The 18,708-nt window shown below is 41.9% G+C and overlaps 1 protein-coding gene and 1 pseudogene across 1 annotated transcript; both read left to right on the top strand.

Annotated features, from left to right (window-relative positions):
- LOC121441370 lies at window positions 1-119 on the top strand (annotated as a pseudogene).
- A 1,852-nt stretch (window positions 120-1,971) lies between these two features.
- LOC121441313 (eukaryotic translation initiation factor 1A, X-chromosomal) lies at window positions 1,972-17,140 on the top strand. Its single transcript, XM_041642449.1, has 7 exons — window positions 1,972-2,027; window positions 6,348-6,431; window positions 8,019-8,122; window positions 8,841-8,891; window positions 11,755-11,836; window positions 13,665-13,756; window positions 17,135-17,140. The coding sequence occupies exons 1-7, from the start codon at window positions 2,012-2,014 to the stop codon at window positions 17,138-17,140; spliced, it is 435 nt and encodes a 144-aa protein (XP_041498383.1). The 5' UTR covers window positions 1,972-2,011.
- Window positions 17,141-18,708: the final 1,568 nt, after the last annotated feature.

The raw sequence follows: 18,708 nt of genomic DNA, 5'->3' as shown, positions 1-18,708 counted from the left end.
ATCTCCGTCCATATTACCCTAAATGTGTCCTATCTCGTCTGATCTCGGAAGTTAAGCAGAGTTGAGCCTGGTTAGTACTTGGATGGGAGACCGCCTGGGAATACCGGGTGCTGTAGGCTTTGAGAGAGAGAGAGATAGAGAGAGAGAGAGAGAGAGAGAGAGAGACCCATCAACAGATGTACTTCTCAGAGTGTAATTAAAAGTGGCAAGGGTCCTGATTGGATAATCCAAGCACTGAAGAGGCAGAGGCAGATGGATCTCTATGAGTTTGAGACCAGCCTGGTCTACAAAACCAGTTCCATGACAGCCAGGGCAGTTACACAGAGAAACCCTCTATTAAACAAAACAGGGGAAGCCGGATGTGCCAGTCCACACCTTTAATCCCAGCACACAGAGACTGCAGGAGCCTCTGAGTTTAAGGACATTCTGTTCTCCATATACAATGAGACCCGGTCTTAAAAGAATGGAAAATGACATTTGTAGTTTTTTGCAATTTGCACCTTTTTTTTTTTTGAGACAGACCTGTGTAGCCCAGGCTTCCTCCATCTCTCTGGTGCTAACATTGCTACCATTCCTGACTGAAAGTCCAAATGATTCTAACATTGGGCTCTGGAATTTATAGAGGTGAGGTTAAATGTGATTAAACAAAACTTACTCTGTGATCTTAGATAGTTCCATCATCTTAGCAATTAGGCCTAGTACACAAGTAACCAGACTCTAACTGTATAGCTGTTTCAAAGTCGAGTACTTGGGCGGCCGGTGGTGGCACATGCCTTTAATCCCAGCACTCAGGAGGCCAGCCTGGTCTACAAAGAGAGTTCCAGGACAGCCAAGAGAAACCCTATCTCAAAAAACCATAATAATAATAATAAAGTCAAGTGCTTGATGTAAATCCTCATAGGAGAAAGGGCCAGGTTTTTTTTGATTCCTTTAGCAAGATTCCTCCATCTGATCATCAAATCACTGAGGAAGAGGTGAATCATGTGGACATCTGGTAAGAAATATTTAGCACAGGCAAGGGCCCCATTGCAGCACCTGTGCTTGCTATGCTCAAGAAGGACCAAGGCCAGTATATGGTGCTTAGTTTTTGTCTAAGTATCCCATTTCAATATAATCGCTTCTTTAAAGACCTTACTCCCAAGTGCAACCATATACATAGCTATTTGGAGTTAGAGCTTTAGCGTGAATTTTGGGAGATTGGTCCCTAATATCGACTTTCTTCCACCTCTTCTTTTTGTCCTGTGTGTGCTGAGCAACCTCCTATGTGCAGACACTCTTAAGTGCTGGCAATAAGCAACAGACCTGGCTACGGTAAGTTAGGGAGGACAGATTTTTTTTTTTTCGCCAAGTACCATCCAAATATTCTATTAAAGTTTAGAAAGGGAGGGCAGATGGCCTTCTCCCCTTCGCCTCAGACTTTCCAGCCTGGCTGGGCCGGTGAAAAGGCTACATAAAAACTCAGCTAACTATGTTAGTGAGTCAGCAGCCTGTCAAGCTGGGACTCAACTTGGCTAGGAATCAGCAGACGGTGGCCAAGGCAGCAGCATCACGCCCTACCTCAATTTCCCGCCTCCACTCCCCCCACTGTGACGCGGGGGCCCCTGCCAGCCCCTTCCGGCCTCCAGGGCCTCCCTCGCTCCACCCATCGCGTGCCCTCCTGTGGCAGTGCACCCCTCCCTGGCCGGCATCTCCCGGGGCTCCCACCCGAAGGCGCCCTCTCGGCCATGCCTGCGCCGTAGAGCAGAGGGAGGGCGGGAGGCCGGGCCCACGGGCGGGGGAGGGGGAGGGCGGGGAAAAGCACCGCCTGTAGCCAGGACGCCATTTGCCACTGCCGAACGTGGGCGCAGGCGGCTTTCGGAAGCACCGGTGACCAACCTCTTCCGAGCACGCTTCTCGGCCTCCCGCATCGTCTTCATCCCGCGCGTTTCTCAGTGTCGCCCCCCGGAATCACCGCCGTTGCCGACACCACCCGGAGCACGGTCCCGCACGCCGCCAGCCCGTCTTTGCCGCCATGCCCAAGAATAAAGGTAACGACGCCGGGACCGCGGCTTTGCTCCCTGCTGGCTTCCCCGGGCCAGCTCGCAGCCTCGAGGTCAGCTCAGGCCGCAATGACCTTCCTGCCATCTTCCCTTGCCTCTCCTCCGGCAGCATTCTCTGCGTCCTACTTGGAGCTCGGCAGAGGCGCAAGGAAGTTACTCCTGGTTCCCAGTTTGGCCACATTGGGGTGGAGCCGACGCCATTTTTGTAGGGCCTCCTGTGTGAGAATGTGGGCTTCTGCCCCTGGTTCGCGCCACACTGACCGCGCCGCCAAGGGGACCCGTGGGAACACCTGCCTCGGGCTTCTTGGCTTTCCGGCACGTGGGGAGTTAAGTCCTGGGAGCGACTCTGAACTTTGAAAAGGGGTAATGCCCTTCTTGCTTTCGTGCCCATCTGGCACCTCCTGCATAGGCTTCTTTATGAACACTTACTTGATACTGTTGAGGCTTCTCCCGAGTAGCCAGTGGTCAGTACGTCCGATGCACTTTTAAAGTTATCTCTTTACTCCATAACTTTACGAGGCATAACTCTACCCTCCCCCCCCCCCGGCACCCCAGAGCGCTTCATCCTATTTAGCCAAGTTTTCCACTTTTGCTACAGATCATGGATTTGTTTTAATGGAAAAATAAAAGCCTTTGAAGTTCCTTCTCTTCTGGGAACATGTTCTCAAGTTATCAGTCATGAGGGCACTTTTAATTTGGTATCTCCAAAATGAAGAGGCTCATCTAAGTAGAAGTACAGCATCCCTAAGACCAGCCTCAGTTTTATCTATTTTGTGGTAGTGGGTTTTTTTGTAGAACCGAATCTATCCTTAGCAGGAGTCTGCTGCTGCTCTGCCCTCAGGCTAAACCGGAACTCACTCAGTAGCTGGGACTAGCATTGAACTTGGGAATCTTCTGCTTCAGTTTACCAAATAGCTGGAATTACAGGCTTGTGATGTTCATTGTATAATTGTGCGAGTAAAAATAGAGGAAAAACTTGTGTTTCCCACAGGAGAGGGACCCATTACCCGACCCTTGGGCCAGTTGGTGGTGGCTCACACCTTTACTCCCCAGCACTCAGGAGACATGCCAGGAGGATCTCTGAGTTCCAGGACAGACTCAGGACTACACAAAGAAACCCCGTCTCTAAAGACCAAAAATAAGATAAAAATGAAGTCGTCTTTGGGCAGAAGAGATATCTTCCTGATTAAGAGAAGCAAAATTGGGTTCCCACACCCGCACGGGGCAGGCAGCTCCTGACTCCTATAACTTCAACTCTGAGGCCAGTAGGATCTCTGAGTTCCAGGACAGTCAGGACTTATACAAAGAAACGCTGTCTCGAAAAACCAAAAATAATAAGATTAAAATGAAGTCTTTGGGCAGAAGAGTTATCTTCCTGGTTAAGAGAACCATAATTAGCATCCCATACCCACCCACATAGGGTAACTCATGAGCGCTTGTAACTTCAGCTCTAGGGGATCCAGTGACCTCTTTTGGCCCACCTGGGCACCCCACCACACACACACACAGGTGCACACGTGCATTTTATTAAAACGAAGTCTTTGATAACTCATCCTTGGGGCCACCTCGCCCCCCGCCTGCCAGTGTTCTCTTTTCTGCTTGATAGCTGACTCCAGGGAGTCTGCTTAATTACCTAGCAATGTTCTGAGTACTTGGTCACAGTTTTGTGGACAAGTTGATTTGAGATCGTCTTGCTGTGTGGCCCAGGCTGACCTTGAACACACTGTCCATGCCATGCTTCAGGGCTTCAAAAATCAACGTTGCCAGTCTTTTTGTGTAGCAAGAATTTTTACTGATTGTCCTGAGAAAAGTGTAATTATAGGCATAATGTGTTCAAAGTCTTCAAATTGCTGTCTGTAGACTTCCTTATTCTGAGATGGCAACTGGATCACATCAGCAGGTGAGGTCTTATTCTCGCTTTAATTCTAGTGACTAGATTTTTGGTTTCCACACTAGTTGTAAGTCCTAAAAGGACGGGAATGGTGTCAGTCATAATGACATTGTCTCGATAGCACTTAGCCTAAAAGATGCTCAATAAGTATTTGTTGGACTTAGTCATTTCCCTCTGGTGACTCCACCCATAGGTGAATAGTAAGTTCCCCTTTGGTCCCAAGGAGACAGAACTATTCTAAATCACATCTTAGTATGTTTTAAGAAAGATCCTCCATCCTCCCTGGCCTTCTCTGAAACACCTCTGTTAAAGAACGAATTTGAGAATTGTTATTAAGCTTAAGAACTAGATAGTCTTTTGGAAAGAAAGTGGAGTTAAAAAGATGGTTTTTCTCTTTATTGCTGTTTTGTTATACACTCAGGCTTGGTCTTGTTTCAGTTTTTATTTTTTTTCTTTTGTTTGTGACAGGGTCTCACTGTGTAACTCTGGCTGTCCTGGAACTTATTCTGTAGACCAGGCTGGCCTCGAACTTACAGAAATCTGCTTGCCTCTGCCTAGCAAGTGCTGGGATTAAAACTGCACGCCACCACTGCCACATTTCTTTATTACTGTATAATATCCCTTTGTATTGTGTCACCATTTGTATGCTTTCCTAGAGAATGGCTCAATAGTAATTCCCAACACCTATATGGCAGCATACAATTGTCTGTAACTCCATTTGTAGGGAATCCAATGCCATTTCCCAGTACCTGTTTTGGCACTGGACATGTCCGTGATGGACAGACATACATAAACGCCAAACACCCTTAAACATTAAAGCACATTTTAAAGGAGGCTCTCGAGGCGGTTGACCTTGCTTTTAAACCAGACTGTCTCAGGTATGGTACATTTTAAAGGATGAGGTTCAGAATCTTTAACTGTTACTAGTCTTCTACCATCATGAGATAAGTATGCTCCATTCCAGTAGCCATAGCTTCATGTTTCTGCCTCCTCTCATCTTTTTACCAGCTCTTCTTTTCATAGGAGGGGTCAGGTATGAGAAAGGCGAGGTGTTTTTGTAAAATTTGTCAGGGCTCAGGATGGTGGCTCACACTCATAATACCAGCATTCAGGGGGCTGAGACAGAAGGACTGCCGAAGTTTCAAAGCTAGTCTGAGCTATAGTGTGAAACCCTGTCTCAAAAAAAAAAAAGAAAGCTGAGGCCCATGTAGTTAAGAGTGTGGTGACAGAAGTCTCCAGAAAGGAGCCCAAATATGAGGACTTTACTAGGACAGAGAGGGTTAGGGTTGGATCTGGGGTCCTGAGCTCATTGACTAAAATCTTGAGTGAGTTATTTAATATCTGACCTTTAGTAAACTTACTGATAAACTGGGAATAAATGTTAATATTCAAGGTGATTGTGACAAGTAAACAGATGGCATTCTTAAATAGTTAAGAATGGTCATTGGTCATCTACCGACTCATAGGGGCTGGTCCCACGCCCAGCAGTAGGTGGCCAGCACAAAAGGAACCCAGCAACATCTTTGGAAGTTCTTTGATCACATGTCCTGTTGGAACTTTTTTTTACCTTAACTGTTCTTTTGCTTATATATTATGGCTTCTGGGTGTGAGTTTTTTTGGGACTCATGTTTGGTTTTGTCATGTATCAATTTGTTTTCATTTATCTTATTGTGTTGTATTATTCCTTAGATGTCTATTCATTTTCTCATGAGAGAAGGGGGTGGATCTGCATGGGAGGGGAAGTGGGGGAAGTGAGGTATTGGAGGGAATCAGAATATATTAAGAAAAACTGGGGGGGGGTTCAAGACAGGGTTTCTCTGTGTAGCTTTGGAGCCTGTCCTAGAACTAGCTCTAGTAGACCAGGCTGGTCTCGAACTCACAGAGATCCGCCTGCCTCTGCCTCCCGAGTGCTGGGATTAAAGACGTACAGCACTGCCACCCAACTGAAAAAACATTTTTAATAAAAGGAAAAAAGATGAGGATGTTACTTAAGATATAAAGTCCCCAGGGAAAACTCTATGAGGGGTGGTGAGGGTAACACGGAAACATAAACCTGAATATGGTAAGTTTAACATGATTGACCAGATTAGGCGGAGTTTTAAATTTAATTGAATTTTAAAGATGGTTTTCTTTCTTTTTTCATAAACTTTTTTAATTTAACTTTATTTTACATGCATTGGTGTGAAGGTATCAGATCCCCTAGGACTGAAATAACAGATAGTCGTGAGCTGCCATGTGGGTACTGGGAATTGAACCTGGGTCCTTTGGAAGAACAGTCAGTGTTGTTAACCACTAAGCTATTTCTCCAGCCCCTAAAGATAGTTTTCTAAGTCTGTTAAACAGTATATGTTTATCACTGGTCCTTTGCAGGATGTTTTGCAGATGATTGATAACCTTTTCTTTTAACAACTCATTAGGAAAAGGAGGTAAAAACAGACGTAGAGGAAAGAATGAGAATGAATCTGAAAAGCGAGAGCTGGTGTTCAAAGAGGATGGGCAAGGTAAGAGCTGGATAGTTGGGTTCTTGTTAGATTTTTCTAGTTTATTTTTCTGTATTGGGGATCAAACATTTTCTGACTAAGAGACTAGACTTCTGGCTTCTTGCCTTTGAGTTTATTTGTACAGACAGTTGGGTGTTGGCTTTTTAAAGGATTTTAGTTAAGAATTTGGCATTTTAGGCTAGGCAGGGTAATGTATACCTTTAATCACAACACTTGGGAGGCAGAGACAGGCAGGTTTCAGGCTAACCAAGGCTATATGGTGATATCCCCACCCCAATCTTTTTTGTTGTTTTTCTAGACAGGGTTTTTCTGTAGCTTTGGAGCCTGTCCTGGAACTAGCTCTTGTAGACCAGACTGGCCTCAAACTCATAGAGATCTGCCTGCCTTTGCCTCCCGAGTGCTGGGATTAAAGGCGTGCACCACCACCGCCCAGCACAATCTTTTTTGTGTGTGTATTTCTTTATTATTATTTAAAGTTATACATAGCTTTGTTTTTTATTTATTTATTATGTATACACATGCCAGAAGAAGGCACCAGATCTCATCACAGATGGTTGTGAGCCACCATGTGGTTGCTGGGAACTGAACTCAGGACCTGCGAAAGAACAGTCTTGGGGCTCGAGAGATGGCTCAGTGGTTAAGAGCATTGCCTGCTCTTCCAAAGGTCCTGAGTTCAATTCCCGGCAACCACATGGTGGCTCACAACCATCTGTAATGAGGTCTAGTGCCCTCTTCTGGTCTGCAGACATAAACACAGACATACACACAGACAGAATATTGTATACATAATAAATAAATAAATATTTTTAAAAAAAAGAAAGAAAGAAAGAACAGTCGGTGTTCTTAACCTCTGAGCCACCTCTCCAGCCCTGCCCAATCATAAGATAAAGAAAATAGCCGGGTGATGGTGGTATATACCCTTAATCCCAGCCCTCAGAAGGCAGAGGCAGGCTGGTCTCTGAGTTGAGTTGGAGGCCAGTCTGGTCTGCAGAGAGTTCCAGGACAGTCAAGGCTACATAGAGAAACCCTGTCTTGAAAAACCAAAATAATAATAATAATAATTTGGTATTTTACCCAAGTAAAAGATAATTCTGGCTTTCTAAGAATAATTATTGTTATACTGATTCAGTAAGGATATCACTAACATTTAAAGTACTTGGACTGAGGATTCCATGAGATTGTTCTAAGGATTCAAAGAAATAAGGCTATGAAACAGGTAAAGATCTGAATGTGAACTGTATGAGGTATAATGTACATACTGGGACATGGCACCTTTGATCTCTAGACGTAGTGCGTGGTCACAAGGGCAGGAGTCAGTCTGTCTCCTTACTGAAAACAAGTAGATAATTAAAACATCTAATAACAGACCCAGGTTGTTATATTACAAAGTCTTGTTTCTGGTTCAACCATTAACTAGCCAAGTGTTTAACTCCCTTGTATTTATTTTATATTTGCCCAATGTATATTTATCCCTAACCAATGCAGTCACATGTTCTTGTCAATTTTCAATGGACATAAAAGGTGCTTTCATCAAAAAAAGCGAATAATATTTCATTCCTTTTTTTCTCCCCTACTCCATCCACGTAGAATATGCTCAGGTAATCAAAATGTTGGGAAATGGACGATTAGAAGCAATGTGTTTCGATGGTGTGAAGAGACTATGCCATATCAGAGGGAAATTGAGAAAAAAGGTAAGTGTGTGGACAGAACAGTTGTTTTGTTCTAATGTGAAAATGTAGAGGAGAGTAGAGGAAATGCCTTTACAGGTAGGGGTGTGTGTTTGTGTGTTGCGGGGAGCCACCCCAGAGCCCCTTAACATGTTACGCACAACCACACTTCAACCACTGAGCTACATGTCCAGCCTCCTACCTCTACAGATTTTATGGACCTGAGGATATTAGTGTAAGTCCAGTAGAAGACCATAGTGATCATTTTACAGATTACATTGTTTAAAGAATCATTTGCCTCACTTGTGTTGCATTCCTGCCCAAAACATGTGGTCTGAATCTGAATCATTAGGAAATGGTCAACAGATCTAATTTGGGGAACATTCTGGTGTTATGAAAGAGGGAAAGGACGAGGGAACTGTTCCAGTTTTAAGGAGAACTAAAGAATCCTGGCAGGTGGCCCTTTGGGTTCTGGGAAGTCCCGGCTCTGAGTGAGAGTGGGGTTCAGGTTGAGAGTGTATTTTATTTTGTTGATATCAATCCTTCACAAGGATAATAAATGATCATGAAAACTATATACATTTGGGTGGGTAAAAGACAGAAAAGTACAGCATTTTTCTGTTTTCATAGTAGATAGCCAAGTGCTTTTGGAACTCATCTGTTTCTAAGTGAATCATCTCTGAAATTTCTTGATTCTGCTTTATTATTGAAAATAGATTATGCAGTGACTTTTCTTTTGTAGGTTTGGATAAATACCTCAGACATTATATTGGTGGGCCTCCGAGATTACCAGGTAAAAATCACTTTTAAATTTGTTTATATTTTGTTGAACTTGATGAACCATTTCCTAAGAGCCCATTCATTGTATTGTAGCCATTATGCTTGGTGTCCCTGGCAGTGTGGTTCCCAAATGCCAGTGTAAGGAGTCAAGCATTTAGCTTGTATAGTGCAAAATGGTTTCCTTATCTTTACTATTTGAACTTTCCTCTTTTAAAATAAGTCATGTGGGACTGGAGAGATGGCTTGATGGTTAAGAGCACTGACTAATTCTAGGTCCAGGGGATCTGGCACCCGTGGCAAAACACTAATGCACATAAAATAAAAATAATTAGAATAGATGATACTACTATGTGGTCATTTTGTTCCTTTTTTTATTTTTTTTCTCTTCCTGTACAGATCTTTAAAAATCTAGAAACCATTATTGTAGGGTCTTACTGCTGAATGAATCCTGTTGCATCCCACAATGGAATATAGCCTGGTATTTTTTTTTCTAATCACTGACAAAAGCAAAAAGAGGGAAGGGTTTATTTTGGTTCAGTTTGAGGGGACAGTCAATTTATGGTGGTCATAGCAGCAGGGACCTGAGGCAGCTAGTCTGTCGCTTGTTCTTTGTGTGCTGAGATTGGGTTTCTGAGGGTCACCTTGAGTTCCTGACCCTCTTGTACACCCCCCCTTGTTGGTATTACAAGTGTGCACCCTTTTATTAAATTCCTATTATTGTGGCTTTTATCATACTTAGTTTTTGTGAGTTTTTTACTTTTGTGTTTCAGATTAAAGCATTGACATCTTTGTTTCAAACCGTAGGGTTCTCTGTGGGTGATTTGACCCTTCGGAGGGTCCTAGGCGGTGTGTGGAGACTCTTCTGGTTACCATAACTTGAGTGAGGTTCTTAGTAAGTGGTAGGTAGGTAGAGTACTGGGGATGTGGGACACCCTCTAATGAACCACATCCCACAGCAAAGATGATCTGACTCAGAATTATCATTAGTGCTTTGGTTGAGAAAAGCTGCTCCAAACTCATAAACCATTCATTCTTTTTAGATTTTAACAGTAACCCTAGAAGAAGAAAGGCTTTAATTCCTTGTTTGAAGGGACACTAAAATTTAGAGAGGCTTAATACTGACTATAATCTCCTATGATCCTTTCTCTGTCTTCTGTCACTTTGAGGGTGGTCCAGAGAGATTGTGGCATTACTGTCTTCTAGGGTTGAAGAGATGGCTTGGCCATTAGGAGCACTTACCCTTGCAGAGAATCTGGTTTCCGTTTTCAACACTAACACCATCAATAGTTCCAAGGGATCTGATGGCTCCTGATCTGTGAGCACCAAGCACACATGTGATGGACATACATAATACAGGCAAAATATTCATACTCAAAAATGAATCTGAAAAGGAAATTTAAGAAAAAAAATTTCAAGTTCTTGCTATCCACATCCCTCTTTCTGTACACTTTTTAAAATTTTTAAAGTGCTAGTTTAGATGACAGTGCCCTTAAAATTGAAGCAACCCATTCTTCACCTTTAGAAAGAGTGGAATTCTTCTCAAATAGGGAAATGTAAACATTTTGAGACATAATGTCTTGCTAGTGCAGCACAGACGAAATAAGATTTTTTTTAAAAAAAAAATTTACGAAGACAAATTGGGTGCCAGTGAGACAACTAGATAAGCCTGATGACCTGAGTTTAGGCCCCCGGAACCCACACCAAGATGGAAGGAAAGGAAAGATTCCACAGAGTTGCCCTCTGATCCATTTATTTTCAAAAAAAAAAGTCTGATTAATACCAAGTATTAGTTTACTTACTATGCAAAGTTACCTTAAAAAAAGCAGTGTAAGTAATCCCAGCACTCGGGAGGCAGAGGCAGGCGGATCTCTGTGAGTTCGAGACCAGCCTGGTCTACAGAGCTAGTTCCAGGACAGGCTCCAAAGCCACAGAGAAACCCTGTCTCGAAAAACCAAAAAAAAAAAAAAGCAGTGTAAGTAAGAATTCGTTTGGTTCACGGTTTAAGGGTGTATTCCATCATAGTGGGGAAATGACAGCTGGAGCTGGGACAGTTGGTCTCACTGCATCTGTAGTCAGGAAGCAGAGGAAGGTGAACGAATGCTAGTATTCTTATCTTTCTGTTTTTTATTCAGTCCAGGACCCCATCCCATGGAATGGCACTGCCTACATTTAGGGTGAACCTTCCTACCTTAATAAACTTAATCTAGAAACTCCACTCACAGAAAGACCTAAAGATTTATTTTTGTTGTGATTCTAGATCTTGTCAAATTGACAAGATTAATAATCATTACAGTTGGCCTTAACATATATGAAAAGGCATATTTATTTCCTTATATCAGGGCTGGAAAGATGGCTCAGCAGTTAAGAATGCTTGCTGCTCTTACAATGGACCAGAGTTTGGTTCCCAGCACTCACATCAGGTGGCTCCCATCCACCTGTAACTCCAGTTCCAGGGGATCTGATGCCCCCTTCTAGCTTCCACAGGTACCCACACATACATGCGTGTATATACACATATACATTTTTAAAATTCCTTAGGCTATGATACCAAGTCTCACTCTTTGGCTTGCATCTGTAAATCTGTTTGATCACTCTGTAAATTGTAGTTTCAGGGGGGCATTTGTGCTTCTGATTAAAGGATAATTATAAATAATATAAAAATGTCATTCTGCTGTTATAGATGTGAGCTATATCTTTCTGAATTTTTAATCATTGCTCAGTTGTGTTCCTAAAATTTCTTTTGGAGTTTAACCTAAGGAAGGTGAGGAGGATTTTATAGCAAAACATTAAGATTTGATCTTTTTAATTCAATTTGAAAGTAATGTATGACATAACAAATAATAGTGTGTTAATCAAAAATTACTTGTTTTTTTAAGGATAACAAAGCCGATGTCATTTTAAAATACAACGCAGATGAAGCTAGAAGTCTCAAGGCATATGGCGAGCTTCCAGAGCATGGTAATGAATGGCTGAGTCTTTATTAACTTGTCACATGCTAGTGTTTAGGCAATGAAATTTTGTTCCTCCTATTTGTTTTTGTGTTTGCATTAGTAGAGTTAAATATACCTGCTTATACTTCATACTAGATACCATAGAAAGGTTATTAAAATTCTGTTCTTGATAAGAGTGTTTAATGAGAAATTACATTGTCAGCCAAAGGAATTATTTCTTATGGTATTTTAAAATCTCTTCAAGAAAAGTTGGCAGTGCAGTTCGGTAGAGGCCACCTTCGCATGTACAAGACCTAGATCGAATGACAAGCACTACTGAAAAAGATCTCTTCAAGAGTCTGTCCTTTATATGTGTAAATACAAAGTCAGTGATTAAGTAGTATGGATTGTTTCCCCCTCAAAATACAAGCCTTCTGTAACCTTATCAGAGGGAAAAGAGATATTTGGTGGTGGAGTAGCATGTCTTATTTCTTTTCATTCCTTAGGGAAAAGTATGATTTGCCCAAATGTTTCTTCCTAATTAATGATTGGTGGGTGTAGGGGATGTGTTACATCTCTGGAGCTCCAAAGATATCCTGGCTTATCAGGAAGCCAGGCTATACTTACAGCCGCAATAGGACAACTCAGCCCTAGAGGGAAAGTATCCTTACTTTATTGGGAAGCAGGCTACCTGAAGCTGTGTTGTGTTGGGGGATAGTCTCTCTGCAGGACATAGCAATCCTGCTCTTCTGGAGAGCTGCTACAGCTGAGCCTCTGTTAAAGGAATGTCCTAGCCGAGCTATCAGCTTGTCCCAAGATGTTACTTCTTTTGCTGACACCGCTAAAAGGCAGCCCCTGCAGAAATGCACCACTCTTCTCCCGCTCTTCGAAAAGTTCTTTCTTTCTCTGCTCAGCCTTGCTCAGCCCCCATCCCCCACCTTAGGGAGCATCCCAGCAAGGTTTCTCAGCTCAATCCCCTAAGAAGTGTCCCAGCCAGGTTCTTCTATTCTGTGCCTGCAAGTGAAGATCTTTAACCAAGACTTTTGAGAAAGAGATTTATTTGGGAAGGAGTTCAAGAGAGTGGCTGTTTCTGCAGCAGGTAGAAAGAACAAGTAGAAAGGTTTACATAGGGCTTCTTAGGGGTGGAGTTTTCCAGGGAGAAGAGGAACTGATTAGTTCTCCCTTTTCAGGGATTGGTTAGTTAGTTAGGGGCAGAGATGGTTCTGATCTCGAGGCCATACTATTTCTTTCACTGGTCTTTTTTAGCCTTGTGACTCTCATCTTAGGACCAGGGCGTATTTCTTTCACTGACTCTGATTCTAGGGACAAAGTGTGTTTCTTTGACACTGGTTTCAGAGTCGGGGCATGTTTGTTTGGTCCTGGGTTTAGGGATAAAGATGTTTCTTTTACTGGCTCTGAGTTCAGGGTGCTCAGGGACTGGTTGGTTTCCTGCTCCAGTTGTCCCTTTTACCCTATAGTGGAAATAAGTTCTTTTCTTATTAGTGTTTGATTGATTAATTGATTGATTGATTGATTGATTCTGTATGGTTCATTTTTTCTGGACACTTGAAACAATCACTAATCCCAAGTCCAGCAAATGACTCCTCCAACTTTTCTCCCTCCTAGAATAACTCACTTTTTCTTTCTTTCTTTTTTTGAGATAGGAAATAAAGTTGTTAGTATATGCACAAATTTCTGAAGCATACCTAGAGGGTATAATTGCTTCAGAGAATTAGAACTTGACTTGCTAAATAGCCCTTGTGTACAAAAGAAATTCTGTATAGCCAAATTAGTAGAAAGTTGGAAGTCAACATTTTGATTATATTATCAGTATTTTTCTTGTGTGTTTTTGTTAGCTAAAATCAATGAAACTGATACATTTGGTCCTGGAGATGATGATGAAATTCAGTTTGATGACATTGGGGATGATGATGAAGACATCGATGATGTAAGTAGATACAGCCTGCTTTTTCTGGTTTCTGTTCATGAGTTACATACATAGATACTGTCCCTTTCCCTTAGATTCCTATAATACTGGGAATATAGAACATTTGAGTGAGAGAGTCTATTTAGGGGTGAGAGGAACATGAAAGTAAAGGCACTGTTCAGAAATAGGAAGATCAAGGTGAAGAGATAAAAGGATAGTGGGTGAATATTGAATAGAGGCAAAATGTACATGTATAAAATGTCACAATGAGAGCCACTATTTATCCCTGGTGATATATAAAAATAAAAAGTATATTTTGAGACTTAGCTGTGTGTTAAAATCACAAGAAGTATTTAGAGGTCAAACTGTTAGCAAGTGTGGTAAGATATACCTGTAATCCTGATAATTGGGAGGCTGAAGCCAGGTGACTGCTGCAAGTTTGAGGTCAGCCTTGATTGTAATACCAGCACATACCAGGCCAGCCGGATCTACATAGCAATACTTTGCACCACACCCAGAGTACATACAATTTTTATTTTATGTACATTGGTGTTTTGCTTGCTTGTATGTCTGTGTGACAACATCAGGTCCCCTGGAACTGGAGTTACAGTCAGCTGTGAGTTGCCATGTGGAATTGAACCCTGGTCCTCTGGAAGAGCAGTCAGTGTTCTTAACCACTGAGCCATTTCTCCAGCCCTACTCAATACATCTTTAAAAACACATAATAGCCGGGCGGTGGTGGCGCACGCCTTTAATCCCAGCACTCAGCGGTGGTGGCGCACACCTTTAATCCCAGCACTCGGGAGGCAGAGGCAGGCGGATCTCTGTGAGTTCGAGACCAGCCTGGTCTACAAGAGCTAGTTCCAGGACAGGCTCCAAAGCTACAGAGAAACCCTGTCTCGAAAAACCAAAAAAAAAAAAAACATAATAACTCATAACCATCTCTGACTCCAGTTCAGGGGACTTACATGCCTTCTTCTTGCCTCTGAGGCCATTAGGCACACGTGTGATATGCACAAAAAGGAAATAACATTTTAACAATAGAAAGTGATTTTTTTAACTTTTTCTTTTCCAACACAGGGTTTTTCTGTTTAACAGCCCCAGCTGTCCTGGAACTCACAGAGATCCACCTGCCTCTGCCTCCGAAGGAGTGCTGGGATTAAAGGTGTGCGACACCACCACCACTCTTGAGCATTTTTAATGTAGTTTTCTTGAGCCTAGCCAAAAGCATTTCTCTAATTACCCCCAACACACACACTTTTATGATGTAGCATATAATTACTGTGTGATTCTCTAGTAATTCAGAAAGAGAGGAGGAAAGGGAAAAATAGGAAGCCACAGGTGATGCCGAATTTATGTTTCCCTTTTTAATTTTTTTTTCTTAAGTGTAGTTTTGGTGGTTTGGGTGCCCATGGAGACCAAAAGAGGGCATCAGGAGCTGGGATTAAAGACAGTTGTGATGCACCCAATGTAGGTGCCAGTAACAAGACTGCAATAGCAGTAGATACCCAATGAGCCATCTCCGCCCCAGAATTTCCATTGTTATGAACATTATTCTGAAACATTTATTTTGTATGTATGAATGAATGATGGACATGTACACTCATGCTAGGGGATGCATGTAGAGGTAAGTTCATGTGGGTTCCAGAGAACCTCAGGCCATTTTTGGGGGGTGATGGTGGTTTTTTGTTTTGTTTTGTTTTTGATTTTCGAGACAGGGTTTCTCCAAAGCTTTTGGTTCCTGTCCTGGAACTAGCTCTTGTAGACCAGGCTGGCCTCGAACTCAGAGAGATCCGACTGTCTCTGCTTCCCGAGTGCTGGGATTAAAGGCATGCGCCACGACCGCCCGGCATGGTAGTGGTTGTTGTTTGTTTGTTTGTTTGTTTTAAATAAGAGTTTGTTGTATCACCTGAGAACTCTGCTCTTTCTCTTGGGGGACATTTCTCTGGCTGTTTTCTAAGTGTTGATAAGTGTTCTATCTGTACTCCTGTAATCAACTTGAAAGAAAAGGTTTGAAGACATACCTACCTAGTTCTCAAAAGAGATCATGTTCCTTCATGTCTGTTGCTACTCCAAAAGTATAAAATCTCAAATCTGGGCTAGAGAAATGGCTCATTGGTAAAGGATGCTTGTTGCTCATGCAGAGGACCCTGCTTTGGTTCCCAGCACACACATGAGGAGGCAGCTCACAACTGCCTGCAACTCCTGCTCCAGGGAACTTGACGACTTCTGGCCTCCACTGGCACCCACATACATAAGTGCACACACAGGTACACCCATACACACAAATAAAGAAAACTTAGTCTTTTTTATTTAAAGAAGTAAAAATGTAAAATAAATTATCAAATACGCAATGCAGAGGGAAGGAGACAGCAAACCTCATTAAGAATATTCTCGTTCTCTGTTAGTTCAAGGCCAGTCTGGTCTACAAAGTGAGTTCCAGTATAGCCAGGGCTATACAAAGAAACCCTGTCTCTAAAAAAAGAAAAATGAATGTTCTCGGGGGCCAGACATGGTGACACAGTACTCAGGAGGCAGAGGTGGGCGAATCTCTTTGAGTTCAAGGTCAGCCAGCCATATAGAGTGAGGTTCCTCCCCCCCCAAAAAAAAAAAACTAAAAGGAAGGAAGGACAATAAAGAATAGTCCCGTAGACTAGAGAGATGGCTGGGTGGATGGTTAAGAGCACTTACTACTGTTACAGAGGTCCTCAGTTTGATTCTCACACTGCCTATAACTCCAGCTCTAGGGAATCCAGTACCATCTTCTGGCCTTGGTAGGTACCTGCACACACAAATATACTGACCTCGAACTCTATACTACCTAACTACCTACCTGCCTACCTGCCTCAGCCTCCCAAGCGCTGGGATTAAAACTGTACCACCTCACCTGACTAATATACATATTCTTTAGAAAAATAGCATGTATCACGTAAAATATTATGAAAATCAGAATTTCTCAAAGTGAGCTGCAATACAGAAAAGCTTATTTGGGGAATTTTCTCTTGACTGGGTGGATTTCCTATATGGCCTGTGAGAACATTTCCCTTGCACACAGAGTATTAGAATTTAAGAGTACTTTTCTCCTGGATTGGCTCAGGGTAAAGTGCTTGCCAGGCCCTCAAGAATCTGTTATAGAGTCCACATACTGCTGGCTATAGTACCTTCTCTAAACCTAGGGTTTTTATGGCAAGATTGGAGGAGGAGGCAGAGGAATTTTTGGAAGCTCTTAGGCCAGCTAGCCTGACATACAGAACAGTGAACAATGCTAAAAGTGAGGGCCAACACCTGAGGTCCTCGTACTCCAAGCCACCTAACACACACAGCACCCAAAGTAGTACATGTAAAGGATCCTTTTAGAATTGCTTTTTCCCTTTGACTTAATGTCCTTTTCTCTTTCAGATCTGAAATGAACTCAACATTTTACATTCCAGTCCTTCTGAAGATTGCCCTGCAAGTTTGGAATCTGGTCATAGACTTCAAGGAAAAGTTTTCCCTGATTGATTGTAATTTGTTGAGACAGACTCAATTCAATACTAAGGTCGCTTTTTTCAAAGCTGAAAATATCTTAAGTGATATGTTAAGCCCACTTTGATCATTTGATGTAATTGAACTCAAAAAAGATCATGTAAGAAAAAATATACATTACTGCCTTTCCTACTTTGACCCCTTCCAGTAAGTAAATGGATGTTTTGAATAAACAATTTGCCTTGTATGCATAAATTATGATTAAGCCCTCCCTTTTGCATAGCTGTTGACTGTACAAAGTACAGTCTTTGTGTATATTCCAGTTGCCCAGAAATTTTGATACAAATGGAGGCAGAAATCTGTTTTATGTTTTATTGTGTTATATTTTGAGACAGAATCCAACTTTGTATCTGAGGCTAGCTTGGGATTCACTATAGTCCTAGTGAACCCATACTCACTATGATCCTCCTTTCTCAGCCTCCTGGGTGCTGAGATTAAATGTATTTACCACACCAGGCAGAAATCTATTTAAAGGCAAAAGTGATAGGTTTGCTTTTCATATTTAAAAGTATGTATGTGGCTATTTTTATACTAGTTTTGATAACATGTACGTTCTTAGGATTTATTTTGCAGTCATCAACTTACTGGGGGAGGAAAGGCATTTCCAAAATGTTTTTAGAAACTGGTTTTTAATATTTTAAATTAAGGTCGGTAGTTGCAGAAATTGAACACTAGGTGGTGCTCAGTTGTCTTAACATTGGTAATAACTTTTAATTAATTAAGATGGTTTCTTTTCTCAACTAGTGTGATTAGGAAATTCCCAAACGAGGAAAAGATTGTTTTACTCATGTGCATAGAATATTTTTACCAAAATATCGTGTGGGAATGTTCCTTTTTCAGGAGTCTTACTCGCCCAAGCTACATTTCTGAGGGCTTTATAAATACATAAAATAGGCAAGTGAAATTTTCAGCTCATAAGAATATGAATATTGTGGAACAAAGTAAAAATTAATGTTTTTTTCAGGTTTCCCTAAATTGAGGGGAAAATGAGGGAAGCAAACTTAAACCTGATATAATGGCATGACCTATAACCCTGCACTTGTGAGGTCTAGGCAGGAAAATCAGTTCAAAAATAAACGTAGTGAAAAGATGTTTTCTTATTTCTGAATCAAAGAGCTGTAGCTGAGAAAATAGCATGCTGCAGAGGATATTATACTTTGACTTTACATTAGGGAGAAGTTTATTATGTAGACAGTCCAGGGGGTTCCCATTTTCTTTCTACTGGGAATTTAGGTTTGCTCTTATTTAGGAGTTATTATTGCAGTTAGATGGGCTAGTCAGAACTCACTGTACGCACTGAAAGCTTGCAAGTTTATAAACTAAGATCCATCGTGCAGTTTGTGGACCTTGTATTCTAGTAGCATCCAGAAAATTTCATTAATGAAAAGTAATACACAAAGGAATGCATATTACATGGTTTCAAAAACCAAGATCTTTTCTGTGATCCC

Source organism: Microtus oregoni, unplaced genomic scaffold, assembly GCF_018167655.1.
Source record: "Microtus oregoni isolate MIOR12 unplaced genomic scaffold, Mior012 000074F_ref0000038, whole genome shotgun sequence".
In the NCBI taxonomy this organism is placed as follows: domain Eukaryota; kingdom Metazoa; phylum Chordata; class Mammalia; order Rodentia; family Cricetidae; genus Microtus; species Microtus oregoni.
This window is presented reverse-complemented; position numbering and strand designations above follow the sequence as displayed.